Source organism: Zalophus californianus, chromosome 17, assembly GCF_009762305.2.
Source record: "Zalophus californianus isolate mZalCal1 chromosome 17, mZalCal1.pri.v2, whole genome shotgun sequence".
Lineage (NCBI taxonomy): Eukaryota > Metazoa > Chordata > Mammalia > Carnivora > Otariidae > Zalophus > Zalophus californianus.
The window spans coordinates 942,627-957,990 of NC_045611.1; the positions used below are offsets into that span (position 1 = coordinate 942,627).

The 15,364-nt window shown below is 63.8% G+C and overlaps 1 protein-coding gene across 1 annotated transcript in view; it reads left to right on the forward strand.

Moving 5' to 3' along the window:
- Positions 1-15,364, forward strand: part of CBFA2T3 (CBFA2/RUNX1 partner transcriptional co-repressor 3) — an 85,698-nt gene that overhangs the window by 59,071 nt on the left and 11,263 nt on the right. Inside the window, 3 exon segments of the mRNA XM_035725215.1 lie at positions 6,149-6,295; positions 13,806-14,044; positions 14,132-14,221. Coding sequence (XP_035581108.1) covers positions 6,149-6,295; positions 13,806-14,044; positions 14,132-14,221 — 476 coding nt within the window.

The window sequence follows — 15,364 nt, forward strand, 5'->3', positions numbered from 1 at the left end:
AGCATACAGTCAGGACTTGATTGCCGGGGCTTGGTTACCTACTGTCGGTACCCATCCCTCCCTGTGCAAAGGGCCTGAGGCAGGTTACCTGCCCACCTTCCTGCTTTCCCAGGACCTTTGTAAAGGTCAGATGAGGTACCAGCAGAAATCAGACTCTAAATGATCAAAGTAGGGGCTTGCTATTTCCAGCAGTTCTGCAGACTGGAGGCGGGCAGAAGAAGGTTCTAGAACCCCAGGGCTGGGAGCTCTGGGCTGTAGCCAGTTCTCAGCCAGGCAGGGCAGGCTGGGAACCACAGGCAGACAGGGACAGTGATGGATGGGGTGGCTGGTTCCGGCACATTCCATGTTCTTTCCCACCGGCTCCACCCGGCTTGGAGAGCGGCTTCCTCTGTGGATGGATTAGGGACATTCAGCTGGGGACTGGATACGCCGTCTGGGAAAGATGCCGGCTCTCCCATGGGCCTGTGGCATGCGGGCCAAGGTCTGGGAATGTTCCCAAGGGTGGGAGGCAAGGTTGGGGCGGGGGACCCCTTTGGCTCTTCTCACTAGGACGCCTAGACATGACCTGACTCCTGCCTGCCCAGACCCGCACCAGGACACCAGTAGCCCAGTGCCAGTAGGCCCCCAGCCCTCTGGGAGGCCGGTGGGGACCGCCACAGAGAAAGGCTCCACGGGGCGGCAGATGGAGGGTCAGAAGGGGGTGGGAGGGCACCTGCCAGCTGTGGGGCTGTGGGCCGGTGGGAGTGATGCCCCGGTCACGGCCGGCCCCTACGCAGCTGTGGGAGCCGGGCAGGTCACTTGGCCTCTCTGTCTCGTTTCCCCCTCTGAAAGAGGAGAGGAGCGCCGTCGGCCCCCGAGGGTCGTGGGGAGGTCACACAAGCCAGCGGTCTGGGCCCCTCACATAAGGAATGTTCTTCTCCGTGTACGTTGAGCTTGGCTACGGGCCCCTCGCTTCCCGTCTGCCTACCTCTGAGCCAGGACCGTGGGTGGGGGCCGGCACTCCCCTGGCTGTCCCCCGCCTGCATCGGCACGAGGCTGCTCCTCAGGCTGAGACACTGCTCGGGCTCCAGGATGACTGGTGGGGACCCCTGGTGTCGGGTGATGGGGCTCGATGTCCCTGCCCCAGACTCCGAGCTTTCCTCCACTCGTGTGATTGGCCCCTCACTTGGCTAAGGCAGGGTTCTGCACTCACCAAGCTGGGCCTGGCGGGTTGCGCAGAAAGAACCGCGGTGCCTTCACCCTTGCTGCCCAAGGAACTGGGAGGGGCACGGGGCATGCTGGTGGCTGGGTCTCCTTTCTTCTTCCTGGGCGTGACGAGATCAGAAGGAGCTCCATGCTGTTGGGAAGATGGTCCTTGGGCACTCACCTGCCCGAGTTCAGACGCCACTGACTCACAATGAGGGACCTCTGACCCCAGGCAGCTGCCCCTCCTGTGTGCCGCTCGGCCCACGTATCGTTCCCGGGCAGCGTCGGGTCAGAGCCCAGGCTGGTCTTGCAGGGGATGGCGGCGCTGGTGGGGGGGCCGGGCTCAGCCCTCTGCCTGGTACCCTCTGTGCTTCCGGCTCTGAGACCTGAGCAAGTCACTCACCCTCCCTGAGCCTCAGCTTCACCATCTAAAAATGGGCATGATAACCAGCCTGTCCTGTGGAATTCCTAATAAAAATCGGTCCTTGGGGTCACTTCACTTTTTCTGACCTGAGGGTTAGACAAACTAATGCGTGTGAGGCCCTGCATTGGGGCAGCTGATATCCTTATTTTCATATGTTAACATTGTAAGGTTTGACCAGATCTGCCTAACCAGAGCCCCCTAAACGGAGCTTTTCCAGGGGAACCCCCACTGTCAGGTGGAGGGTCCGTGGGACTAAGAGCCTCGAAACACCCCAGAATGAGGAATGTGGGAGCCAGAGGCCTGGGTGGGCGTGGAGGGCGCAGGTCAGGCCTAGTCTGCCGTTCCCAGGCCGGGTGACCCTGGGGAGTCAGGACGTGAGAGGGCCTTGACAGTACGTTTTGGGGGGAGGGCGTGGGGAATTCTACCAGGTGCTGTGTGCAGAGCACGGGGGTGAGGGCACTGCGCAGGGACGTTGAGGGGACCTGAGAAGGAGGGAGGAGACGAGCGGCCTCACAGGACCCTCCCGGGGTCTCCAGGTGGGTCTGGCCTTGCCCGGGAGCTGAGCCAGACCTCGCTCACAGCCTTGGCAGGAAGCAGGCCTGAACCCCTCACTGGCCCCCGGCACCCAGCATCTGATGGAGGAGCCCCTCCCCTGCACCCCTGCACTCAGAGCCCGGCCGGCTCCTGTGGCTATGGGCGCGGGGTTCTGCCCAGACAGCCCCATGCTGGCCACCAGTCCGTGAGAGCCGTGGGGAGTCTGAGCCTCGCTGTGGGTTTCGGGGGGCCAGGGAGCGGCCCTTGGCTTGGCAAGCAGCCTCAAGAGGGGGCAGGGCAGGAAGCCAGCGCAGGAGAACAAGGCTGCCCCAGTCCAGCAGCTCATTACCGTTTGCCCACAGGCCGCAGGGGCTGTGGGCCCGTTGGCTCGCACACAGCCTGGGGCTTCGGGGATGGGGAGGGGATGATAGGTAAGGACAGTGACTTTGGCCCCCGCCACCCGCAGTGTGACCGTGGAGGGTGCCAGGCCTCTGCTAAGTGCATTTCTCCCTCTGTCTCCTTTGATCTGTCCCACACACCAGGGAGGTGGGCAGTTGGCGGGCTTGAGACGAGAAGCAAGGAGCGAGACTCACAGAGGCAGTGACTCGTGCTGGGGGGCAGCATCCAGCTCCCTCCAAGCCTGGGCCCTAAGTGGATCCACCCTGCTGTCCCTGCTCGGCCGGCTCCTCCAGCCCCGAAGCGGGGAGACCCCAGGGGCCTTCAGACCCCCGTCCACCCTGCGTCCTGGTCTTGCATCGAGTGTGTGCACAGCCTTCTGGACGTCCCCGCCCCACACGCTCCCTGCATACAGGCGGACCAGAAGGCAAGGTCATCCCCGCGTGGGGCGACGTTCCAGAGGGCGAGGAGCTCAAGTGTGGGGGGCATGTCGCCTGAGGACATGAGGCCAGAGCGGAACCACCAAGAGGGAAGGAGCGTTCCCGGCGGGGTGCTCTGGGTGCGGGGAGAGGGGCGAGGGTTGCGGTGGTCGGCGGCCCAGACGGGGCGGGAGGGTGGCCTGGGTCAGCAAGAAGCCATACACACAGTGGCGGCTGCTGCCAGGTGTTGGGCAGGAGAGTGGACGTGCGAGCTGAGGCTCGCTCTGGCTGCCATGTGGAGCCTTCAGTGGCTCCCTCCTGCCCACAGAGCAGGTCCACATGCACCAGCCCAGCCCCACTGGCCCTCCGTACCCTCCGTCCTGGAGGCCCTGCACACACCTCCTCGCCGAGACTCCCGAACACTCTGCACATTCCTGCAGCACAGACGCTGTTCCTGCCCCTCGCCACACCCCCTCCGCTCCTCCCCGACGGCCTCTGTCATTTTCTGGGGTGGGATCTGTGCCGACGGCAGCCTCCAGAGCAGGGTCCTGGTGCACCGTCATTCCATAAACCTCCGCCGAATTTCACTGAGCGCGTGCGTGCACAGACTGCTACCCCCTCTATCGGGAAATAAAGACTCAGGGAGGTCCAGGGACCCCCCCCCCCAGGTCACTCAGTGAGAAGCAGCAGAGCCAGGACTCAAACAAGGCACCAGAGACTCGGGAGGTCCCGCACGGCGCACCTGTGCCCCGGGGCTGCCACCCCCATCCCCTGCAGCCAGGTCTGCATGCCAGCCCCGCCGTGGCCTCTGGAAGAACACGGTGCCCCGGGGACAGGCAGGCCTCGCAGCCCTGCAAACCCGCACGACCCTGTGGGGGCGCGCCCAGCCCCACTGTGTGCCCGTGGCAGACACCGCGCCTCTCTGTACCTGTGAGCCAGGGCTGGCCGCGGCACCCCCACCCCCTGGGGCCTCTGCAAGAGGAGTCGCGACTGTCAAGGGCACGGAGCAAGCCGCGAGCGTTTGCGTGTCTGCTCAGGAAACGGGAGGCCTCACCTTCCCTTTCTGCCACGGAGGTCGCGGGCGCTGGAGGGAGCTGCCTGTTCCCTCCTCGGGGCTCAGCAGGCGGCCCTGGGCTGAGTATCCACCAGCTGGATTCTCAAAGGGACCTGCTGTGTTGGCGCCTGGCACCCGGCGCCCGCGGGCCGCACCCCTGGCCGTGCATATCACACAAGCGCCCAGGGAGGGGTGGGCAGCGCGGACCCAGCAGGCTCCCTCTGCTCTCTCCGTGCCATTTGTCCTCAGCGTGAGGCCGGAACGAAGCCCCCAGCGTGCAGGGGCTTTGGCAAGTTGGAGCCGGCCACATGTCTGAAAAGCCCCCCATGCCGGCCAGGGGGAACTGCCTGCCCCAGGGGGCCTGGTCACTCCCAGGGCTGGCCGGCACGGGTCTGTACCCTGCAGGGGTGGCCCAGGGCCCACGGTGGCCGGCCACATTTGCCTTCTTTGGTTCTCACCAGCGACTGGCAGCCGGCCCTGCGGCCAGGCACGGCGTTGACGGGCCCCCACAGCTGTGGTGCATGTGTGCCCGGCCGTCAGCTCCCTGACAGGCGGGCTGCAGGGGGCAGGGCGCCTGGCGGGAGGGAGGCCAGCGGCTGCAGCTGAGTGGACAGCAGGTGCGGCGTGGCCCGGGTGGCCGCTAATTACCGGCTGCTTCCCTGCTCCGGGGGGCCCAGCGGGGAGGGGTCTTCTTCACCGTCAGCCCGCGGGGCCCCGGCGTGCAGAGGGCTGTCAGAGCCCCGACGGACATCTCCGCTCTGTGAAGGGGGTGGCTGCTGCAGATCGGGCGCGAGGTAACAGTAAATGCCATCTGTCGGCATTATTAATCACCACCCACAGAGGCTGGCTACCCCGGGTGCACGTGTGTGTCTGCGTCCGTCTCGTCCTGCGGGGCCCCTGGGAGAGGGGAATGGGGGAGAAGCAGAGGACGCGTGAGATGTAGTCACATAGAGGCAGCTAACAGGTGTGCAGCCCCGGCCCCAGGCGAGACCCCATCAGCGTTAGCAGGGTGAGCTCGGGGCAGGGGCTGGGGCCGCACAGGCTGTGCCTCCGTAACAGGGAGAGCTCACCCACCTTGACGGCTCGAGCAGCTGGGCTGCCCCAAATCCCAGCCACCGCCTCTGTGGTTTTTCGGCCTGCCCGGGCACTGGCTGACCCGAGTTAAGACAGAGGGGGAGGCCCGGGGCTCACCGTCCTCCAGCTGCAGAAATGACCAGCTGCTGGCTCAGGGTTTGTGTGGCTGGTCAGATTCGCCCAGAGGCCCTTTCCTGTGGGCCCTGCTTTGTGGAGGCCCCGGGGCTCAGGGCCCTCCCAGACCTTGGTATGGCACATCTCCACACCTGACCCTTAGCAGAGTGTCACGGACCGCATGGGAATCTTGACAAGGTCAGGGGCACACGACCCGTCGGTCTGTGGACCACATATCGAGTGGCCAGGTCTAGAACAGTGTGAATTACCCAGGCCGGCAGGTGGTTAAATAGGGGTTTGTCACCCCAGAGGGTCTGCCTCCCAGGCCTTCCTGGGAAGACCCCCCACCCAGGGTGAGCCTTTTGACCTCTGAGAGCTGTCAGGGTCCTGGGAACCATGGTTTCTCCGGGAGAGGTGTCCAACCACCTGCAGCCCCCCCCACCTGGGACCTTGTCAGAAATGCAGATTCTTGGGCCTTCCCCAGACCTGCAGCATCAAAAACAGGGTGGGGAGGCTGACGTCTCTGCACACGCCCTCCAGAGGACGCTGACGGAGTTAGTGTTTGCAAGCCGCTGCCTGGGGGTTGCCACCAGCCCCCTGGTCTGCAGGGGAGTAAACCCAAGCCCCCCCAGAGCCACCCCCCAGTAAGGACCCCAGTCCTGTTCCCACTGACCCAGGATTCTCCCAGCTCCGCCCTCCAGCCCACCTGAAATGGGCTGCCCCACGCCTGCCCTCTGAGCCCGGGTGGGAGGGATGTCAGCCGCCCGGGAGCACAGCTGAGGCTTGTCTGGGGCACACCGGGCCCTGGGATTGGGACCAGCTGTGCACGGAGCCCGGCGCCCCCCGGGCGCCCGCAGCGCAGGCCCACACCCAGCGTGGGTCCCTCGTGCCCCCTCAGCCTGCTTCACTGTGCCTCTCTTTTTCTCCCCTCCCCGTGGCCCCCCGCAGTGGACAGGAAGGAGAGGGCAGCAACGATGCCCGACTCGCCCGCCGAGGTGAAGACGCAGCCCCGCTCCACGCCCCCCGGCATGCCGCCCCCAGCGCCGGCCGTGTCCCAGGGGGCCACCCGGCTGCCCTCCTTCGCGCCTCACACAAGTGAGTAACCAAGGGCTGGGGCACCAAGTGGGCAGAGTGCAGGCCTCCTGGAGCCGTGTGAGGCTCCAAGCATTACCGTGGATCAAGCCAGGGCTGGGGGCCCTCCACCCTGAACCCATAAATGCCCACCATTGGGCCCTTGAGAGGGACGATCTCATCATGGCTCAGAGCCTGACCCTGGGGGTTCAAATCCTGGTTCTTCTACTTTGCGGCTGTGTGGTCTTGGGCAAGCTACTTAACCTCTCTGGACCTGGCGTTCCTCATCCATAATGCGGGCCGGGCCCCAGTCCCTGCCTCACGGAGCTGCTGTGAGGACAAGTGAGTTAGTACAAGTTCTTACCCGGTGACAGCACATCGTGAGTGTTTTGTCAAAGCTCTTACACTTGGAGCCCAGAGAGGGACAGGGGGAGCCCTCCCAGCACCCAGCAGCTTACTCGAGGGCTGCGAGTCCATCAGAGGTGGCCCTGGCCTCAGAGGAGCTGGGCAGCCAGGCTGCAGTGGGGTGTGAGGGTTGGCCAGGACCTGGCGCCAGCCAGGGGCCCTGCTGCCAGGGATGTGGCGGGCGGGCCGGCCCTTCGCCCAGTGTCTCCCTGGCCCTGGGCTGACCTGGGGTGAGCATCTGGGCACACACAGCGTCTCTGGGTGGGCTTCCGCAGTCCACAAACACCACTGCTGACCTGTTGCCTTGACTCAGAAAAATCGGTGACTCAGTGACTTTGGGGTCTTGAGCATTTGGGAGGAGATACCAGCCTTGGGCCAGTGGGGGGTACGGTATCCTGTGCCCCCCAAGATGAGGGGCTTAGCTGTGTGTCCTGAGCATTTCAGGTGGGCAGTGGAGGGAATCCGCACGGCACCTGCTCCCCCCACGTCCAGAGGCCAGAAAGCCCCACACGTGGGGAACCCTTCGCCAGGTTTGAAACCCAAGCAAAGCCTGTCTCTGGGAAGGGAGCCTCGAGTGCCTCAGCCTGCTGGCTCCTCAGACAACCTCCCGCCAGCCAGAGCCCAGGCGAGACCTCAGGGCCCAGCTCCGTTCTTCCCTGTCATCGGAGGCCGGGCAGCCGGGGACCCTGGGGCTTGGCTGTGACCCCGTCGGGGACCCTGGAGAAAGGTGCTGTTTTCAGCAGTCAGGCCAGGCTTGGCCCTTGTCTGTAGGACACTGGCTTTGAGCGGGCCTCCTGACCACGCCACGCCGTGGGAGGCAGGTGGAACGTACCAGCGGCTCCCCGTGTGTCGTCTGAGGCAGAGATTTCCCACCACACTCCCTGCACCTTCCCTCCACAGAAGGTCCCAGGTCCTCCTCTTCGGACCAGTCTGTGCCAGGGTCACCATATGTAATGGAGACCGGAATGAACCCCGGGAGGGGCCCAGGAGAGCGGGGCCTCTCACTGCGGTAGCCCTAGGCGTCCAGGCTGGGGTCGGCCTGCAGGGGCTGGCTGGGCTTTCCCATCACGCAGCTGCTGGCCAGCCGGGTCCCCTCTGCCTCTGCCGTGCGGACCCCGCCCTCACCTCGGGGCTGGACCCCTGTCGGCCACAGGCGGAGGCTCCCACGGCATTTAACCGCCACTAGCAGCCCCCAAGACACAAGGCCATGGGCCCTCCTCCTCAAATGATGAGCCCACCCTCCAGGGTCTGGTGCCCAGGCAGAGAAGCCAGCGGGCCGTGGCCGGCATGACCGAGGCCTACTTTCCTTCTTGGTCCAGGACCCATGCTCCTGAAAGCACCAGTCTGGGAACCAGATGTTCCAGGTTGGGGGCAGGGGTGGGGCGTGTGTGTGGCTCAGGGCCCCCCTCACAGCCATCTGTCCCCTCACACTGGTGCACCATGGGCTCACATTTCTGGAGGGGAGGACTTGGCTCTATCTGGGGCATGGAGGTTCCAAGAGGCCGGTGGTTCCTTCTACTCGAAGCTGGTACTTTAATGTCATTGGGCTGCTGGGGTGTCCATCTGGGTCTCTGGTCACCTCCAAGGGGCCTTGGAGTTGTGTGGAATTCCCTGAAAGCCGTGGTTAACTGCATCATGCCCCTGGCCGCCGGGGGTGGGAGCCTCTCCAGCTTCCCCAGGAGCAGCCTGGGAGCCACGCAGGCCAGAGATTGACCTTGAGCCATGGCTCAAGCTGGTTTTCCTTGCCTGATGACCGCCTGGACACAGATTCATCCTGGAGTTGAAGCCACGGTATGGCTGTGGCGGTGGTCAGGATGGCTGAGATGGCTCGGGATACCCTCAAAGGCCCGTCCTGCCCTTGATTACTCCCTGTGACAGGGGGCTCAGTGCCTGTCTGCAGTGGTCCAGCCCATGTGGCCTCGGCTCTACCTACTGACTCCAGCTCAGACAGATCACATCTCTGCCCCCTTGGTGCTTCTTCCCTTCATGGTGGCTAAGGGCTGGGCCTTGTTTTCGAACCACCACTGGCTTGTCTGTCAATGGACCTCACACCCTGTCGGCTTGGGCTCCGGGTCCCTTGAGGATGGTGCCAAGTGGGGTTATAGGGCGCCTTCCAGGAAGAGAGCTTTTTAGGAACCAGCGTGTCCCACCCATGCCGGTTGGAGACACTACAGGGCTTGTTGAGCTCTAGAAAGTCCTCCCAGAAATGGCCCTAAGAGACCCCCCAATACAACGCCGTTATTTTACAGTAGAGGAACGGAGGCCCAGAGAAGAGAATGGACCGGCCCAAGGTGGTGACCGAGTCCCAGTCCCCAAAACTGCTGTGGAGAGACAGAGGGGAGGGGCGGCCCTGCCCACCCACCTGCTCTTTCCTGACAGGGTGTTTTTCTTATTTTGCTTACAGATCGAGAAGACGGGCCCACGATGTCCCTGCCCCACGGCCGTTTTCATGGCTGCTTAAAGTGGTCTATGGTCTGTCTTTGTAAGTAAAATAACAAAAACCGCGGCCTCCTGGGAGGTCCTCACCCCAGCAGCCTTTGCCCTGGGAAGGCCGTGGCAGTGGCCCCACAGCCTGCACCCCCGTTATTATTGCATCTGCTGTGTTCATGAGCCCTGCCTCCCTTAGAGAGAAGAGGGGGCCGGGGGCAGGCCCAGGGAGCAGAGCGCAGAGCCCCGAGTCAGATCCGAGTTCACAGCCACCCTGCACTCATGAGCTGTGTGGCACTGGGCAGGTGGGGGGCCTCTCTGAGCTCCTTTTCCCCAACCACAGAGCAGGGTGAATAAGGCCGATCCAGATCCCAGAGTTGTGAGAAGATCCGATGTCAACAGCAAGTCAGTCGCTTGGCCGTCTCAAGGGCAGATCCCGGCCCACCTCAGGCCCCAGCTCCCACCCCTCCTGGCTGAGTGACTTGGGCAGGTACCACGCTTGTGCCTCGGTTTCTTCACCTGTCAAACGGCAGTCATCCCAGCACCTAGTGCCAAGGGCAACTACAAGGAGCCATGAGACGCTCCTGGTCTCACGCGGGGCCCGGGACACGCAGGGTGCTCGGTCGCCAGTGGACATTTCTGCCCAAGTCTCGGAGCCACAGCTGAGGCCCGTGGCAGAAAGCGCTCGAGGGCCGTGCTCGTAGTTTGTCAGCCAGCGAGTGCGGTCAGGTCAGGCCCCGACTCTACGCCAGGGGGCTGCACGGCCCGGGGTGGCCCCGCGGAGCCCCCAGGCTCTGAGCAGGAGGTGACGTATGGGTCCTGCATTATTTACGCCCCGCGATACCGTTGTCCTTACTGCTCTGTGGGAGCCGCGCCTGGCCTGGCTCTGGCGCCCAGCGTGTCCCCGGAGCCACAGCGCTGACAGAGAGAGGGGCTGGCGGGAGTGGCTGCATGTTGGGTTCCCTGTCCCAGCGCGACCCCCGCCCAGGCCCCTGGGCCGGGGGAGCCACAGGGGTGCTCGTGTGTGCCCCCAAACCTCAGCCGGGGACACGTGTGCGGTCTAACTTAGTAACACACCTGTTGTGGGAATGAAAGCGCTTGTGGCCGGGGGTTATTTTCGGCGTCTCTTTAGCAAGTTGCTGAGACTGCCCGGCAGCCCGCGGGAGGGAACACGGGCGAGCGAGGGCAAGCGGCCACCGGGAGGACCCAGGCGCCGAGGGCAAGCTGGTAAGAGAGCTGCAGGGAGGTCAGGCCCAGGCGGGGCGGGCAGCCGCCGGTGGGGACCCAGGAGGTAGACACAGCCGCTCGTCTTAGAAGCCTCCGGAAGATCCAGACCCCAGTGACAGTCCAGTTCTGCTGCGAGGAATCAGCCCCGCGCTGTGGTGAGCTGAGACCATCGTGGCAGCAGGGCCATCTCCTGGCCTGGCCGGGGTGACGGCCGGCGGCTGTCATCACGCTTGACCAGGGCGTCGGCTGGAGCTCACCAGGGAGAGAGAAAATTGGCACAACAGTGGGGTCTCCTGCTCTATCGGAGGGTCCTCCGGACAGCAGCTCAGAGAGGGTGAGGGACAGGGACGCTTCCTGCCTGTGTTTGGCGTTCACTCTCCACCGAAGAGCGAGGGAAGCCCCCGAATGAGGTGACACTCCGAGGCTGGTGTGTCCCTTCGAGGCCCTAGAACAGGCTTCCGAGATCATTCAGACCAGGGGCAAACGGGCTCCTACTGCATGGTGTCTCCTGGGGAGGGGAGAGCTGACTTGAGTCCTCGGTCCCCGTCTCAGGACAGGAGGCCTTCGGCCAGTGGTTTCCAAACCTCTGCTAAGTGGTAGCCAATTATTGACAAGTGATGAGTGATCCCCCAACACACAAAAGCAATCAGGGTTAAGCATCCCCAGCTCCTTCCGGTGGTAGAAGGGTAGCAGAGGTTCTATAATCCAGGGAAGCATGGAGCGGAAGGGGGCCGGGCACCTGTCCTCGGGTTTAGGCCAAGGCCCATTTGCAAATGAAGAAACTGAGGCCAGACCCCCATTCTCACCTCCCTGGGCTAGTCCAGGCAGATGTGAGGCCTCGGGCAGGATGCCCCCTCCCAGCCAGGGTGGCTTCTCCTGCCCACGAGGGCAGAGCTGTGTCAGCTGCTGCTGAGGGCCTATGGGTGCTGGGGTCACCCCGCGGTGGGGCAGGCCGTCTGGGGAATCGTATGGAGTGTGCGTGTTAATAGTGAGCCTTGCCACCTGCGGATGGGGTGCCTGGCTCGTGGCCAGCAGTCCAGCGCAGCGAGTCAGGAAGGGACATTGCAGGTGTCTCTGGCAAGCAGGTCCGTGGGGCGGAGCCAGCTGTCACAGCTGGACGTGCGGGCAGCATCTGGGGCAGGCAATGCCCACCAGACGGCAGCCTCAGGGCTAACAGAGGGCACTCACCAGAGGGCTCTGGGGGCCAGGGATGGGCCAGTTCCAGAGCCCATGGGGGACAGTGCAGCCCTGGGGCTGGAGTCAGTGGGAGCTGTGTCCCTCGGGCCTGTAGGGCAGGTGGAGGGGGTGACAAGGACCAAGGAGAGCCACAGCTGGGGGAGGGCTGAGGCCCAGGGAGGGGGCTGGCTTGTGGGCTGCCCCTCCAGGCCAGGTGAGGCCAAGAGTGTGTGCAGAGGACACTTCCCAGGGCCTGGTCAGGATGGGCAGGGTGGGCGTGGTCTGGAGCGGCACAGCCACACCCCCAGCGGCCAAAGCAAGCAGGGTCAACAGCAGACACGCCTGACACTCAGCAGAAGCCGCTTCACAGAGCTGACCCTGGCCGCATCCCCATCCCCGAGAAAGGAGCTCCTGCTCCCCATCTCCACACTCACAGGCGGCCAGGTCTCAGCCATGGGTCCAGGGAGGGCCTGGAGCCTCGAGAAACTCCATCCTCAAGGTGCAGCAGCCCTGAGCTGCCCGCCTCCCCAGACTCCCTGGCTCAGCCCCTGGGCACAGGCCCAGCTGGATGGGGGGAGGGGCGGGGCGTGGGCCTGGGGACCACAGCCGAGTGAGTGAGAGATGTCCATGTGCACGTGCATCTGCGCGCATACATGGGTGCCACCATACACACAGGTCTGACTGCGTGGGGCTGCATATGCACATGTGTCTGTGTGTGCATGTGTGTGTGTATACGTGTGTCCATGTGTGCATGCATGTCCTTGTGTGTATGTGTCCGTGTGTGTATGTGTGTGAGTGCACATGTGTGCACGTGTGTGCATGTGTGCATGCATGTCCTTGTGTGTGCACGCGCACATGTGTGCGTATGTGCATGTGTGTGAGTGTACACGTGTGTATGTATGTCCTTGTGTGTCCGCATGTGCGTGTGTGAGTGCACACGTGTGTGCATGTGTGCATGCATGTCCTTGTGTGTAGGTGTGTCTGTGCATGCATGTCCTTTGTATGTGTGTCCGTGTGTGCATGTATATGTGTGAGTGCACATGTGTGTGCATGTGTATGTGCATGTCCGTGTGTGTATGTGGGTCTGAGAGTACATGGGTATGTTTGTAGGTGCATGTGCACACGTGTGTGTGTGGGTGCATGCGTGTACATGTGTATAGGCACGAGTATATGTTGTGTGTGTGTGCATAGGAGTGTGTGTAAGGATGCTGAGGCACGTAGTGGAGGTGGGGAAGGGAAGGCATGTGTTAGGGGTTCAGACCATGTAGGGAGCGCGTTCAGGGGCAGGCCGGTGAGTGTGCAAGGGGCTCAGTGTGTGAACACAGGAAGCTGCCCGGAGCAGGTGCCCCGGCAGCTGGTTGAGGGGGGCAAGGTGAGTGGCTGCTGGATGTATCAGATAAGCCTCAGGACTCCCACATGTGCCGACCTCCCTTCCCACATCTGGAGCCCCGACCACTGTTACCAAGGGCCCTGGCAGCCCACGATCTCTGACATCTCAGGATCTGCAGACCCTGGTCATTGAGGCTCAAGCTCCTGAAGCCAGGGGACTGGGGTGTAGGCAAGGTGCAGGCTCATCGAGGAGTAAGGTCTTGTCTCAGGGCATGGCACAGTGACCCCAGGTCTTCACCAGTCCTGGGACACTGACTCCGGTGTTGGGGCCCTGGTGACCACCAGTGCCGCTCTTCTGACCCCTGCAGTGTGCTCATCACAGGGGTCTCCGGTGCCCTGCCTGTCCTCCCCACACAGCCCGGGGCTCCTGTGCATTCACACCTGGGTGGTGGCAGCCCCAGACAGCAGCCCTCCAGGAGCCTCCTGGCCAGGATCCAACCCCACTCATCCAGGGTGTCCAGGGCCCTCTGCCCCACCCCAAGCCCTGTCAGCCCAGGCGATGGGGCCTGTGTAGGCCATGGGGCAACATTTGGGGCTGTCGTGGCAGAGGTGAGGGTCATGGCCTTTCAGAAAGGGTGAGCCACCGATCCCCGGAAAGGGGGACATAGGCCTGCAGGTCCCTCCCTTCTCCCTGGAGGAGAAGCCCCTCTGCCTGATCCCAGCGGACACCTCAGCAGACTGGTGGGGTCCTGGTGTGGTGTCCCCCCCTTGCTGTGAGGGGCCTGGCCGTGCAGCCCAGAGCAAGGCCAAGGGGTGGTTCTGAGCTGGGCGGCCCAGTCCCACCCGCTGCTGACCTGGGCCCCAGTCTGGACATCCATGCAGGGCGTCCAGTGCCCCCGTGGCACGCCTGCTGGCTCCAGCCCGCGGCCTCTCTCGGCTGTCGTCCTCAGCCCCCCTCTCCTTCCCACAGTGATGAACGGCAGTCACTCACCAACAGCCGTCAACGGTGCCCCGTCTACACCCAGCGGCTTCAGCAATGGCCCGGCCACCTCGTCCACAGCCTCGCTGTCCATGCAGCACCTGCCCCCGGCCTGTGGGGCACGGCAGCTCAGCAAGCTCAAGCGCTTCCTCACCACCCTGCAGCAGTTTGGCAGCGACATCTCCCCGGAGATCGGGGAGCGCGTCCGCACGCTGGTGCTGGGGCTCGTGGTGAGTGGGGCGGGCGGCAGAGGCCTGGTGGTCTGCGGAGCTGGGCCGTGGGGCTCGGGCTGACTGCAGGTGTGTTTCCTCACGCAGAACTCCACACTGACCATCGAGGAGTTCCATTCCAAGCTCCAAGAGGCCACCAACTTCCCTCTGCGTCCATTTGTCATCCCCTTCCTGAAGGTAAGCACGCATCCATCTCCCCCCGTCGCTGGGCCCTCCGCAGAGTCCCAGATCTGCTCCCCGCCCACTGTGATCAGGCACCACGCTCGGCCCACACTGGAGGGTCCTGCGTGGGAACAGTGCTGACCTCCAGACCCAGTGGTCTAACACAGAGCTCCCCAGCTCAGTCCTGCAGTATTGGTCAAATGCACTCATCCTCTCAACAGCTATGCTTTGAGCACCCACTGTGTGCCTGGTTGTGCGTGAGGCCTGGGGACACGGTGGGAGGGAGATCAGCCAACCAACAATGGCCACAGACCAGGGCGGATAGGGGGGCATTTGGTGCGGGCTGAGGAGGATGAGGGAGGGAAGCAGGTGGAGAGCAGGGGACAGAGCCTCAGAGACAACAGGCACAGAGGCCCGCGGCAGGAGTGTGCCTATTGTGTTTGGCGTGAGGCTGGACCGGAGGGAAGAGAGCGGACAGACGGAGGGACGGGCAGGTGGACGGATGAGTGGGCGTCAGAGAGAACGTGAGTGGGCGTCAGAGAGAATGAGGGCCGTGCAGCCCGATGCGGAAGGCCAACAGTGGACCAGGGCCTCTGCAGGGGGAGGGTGGTGCCGGGCCCACAGCAGCATCAACATGAGGGCTTGTGAGCCATGCACGTTCCTGGGCCCCAGCCCAGAGCCCCTGAGTCGGAACCTGCATTCGGACAAGGTGCTGGGTGATTGGTGTGTGCGTACACAACAGGACAAGTGTAGTTCTAGACCCCGCTGGACCCGCTTCTCAGGGCCTTCCCTCCACAAGGAGGATCTTGTGTCTCCCAGAGAGGGCAAAGGTGAAACGCTTCCCAAATGGATGTGACCCTGTGACCCTTTACTTCTGGGGCCCTCCAGGGATCAGGGTTCCACAGCTCACTTAGCAGATGCCATCTCCCTGGGCCCTGTTCACTGGTGCGGCGGGCCCTGGGGGGCTGCCTTCCAGAGGGGCTTGAGGACAGACAAGGCCAGATGCTCCCGGCTTCCAGCCCTGCCGCTGGCCCGCTGCTGTCGGCCTGGCCAAGCTAGCTCACCCCTCTCTGACTCGGTTTCTGCAAACCTGCCATGGGCGTCATCCTCAGCCCACTGGGAAGGGGGCAGATGCTTGCTTCACGTTGGGGCATCCTC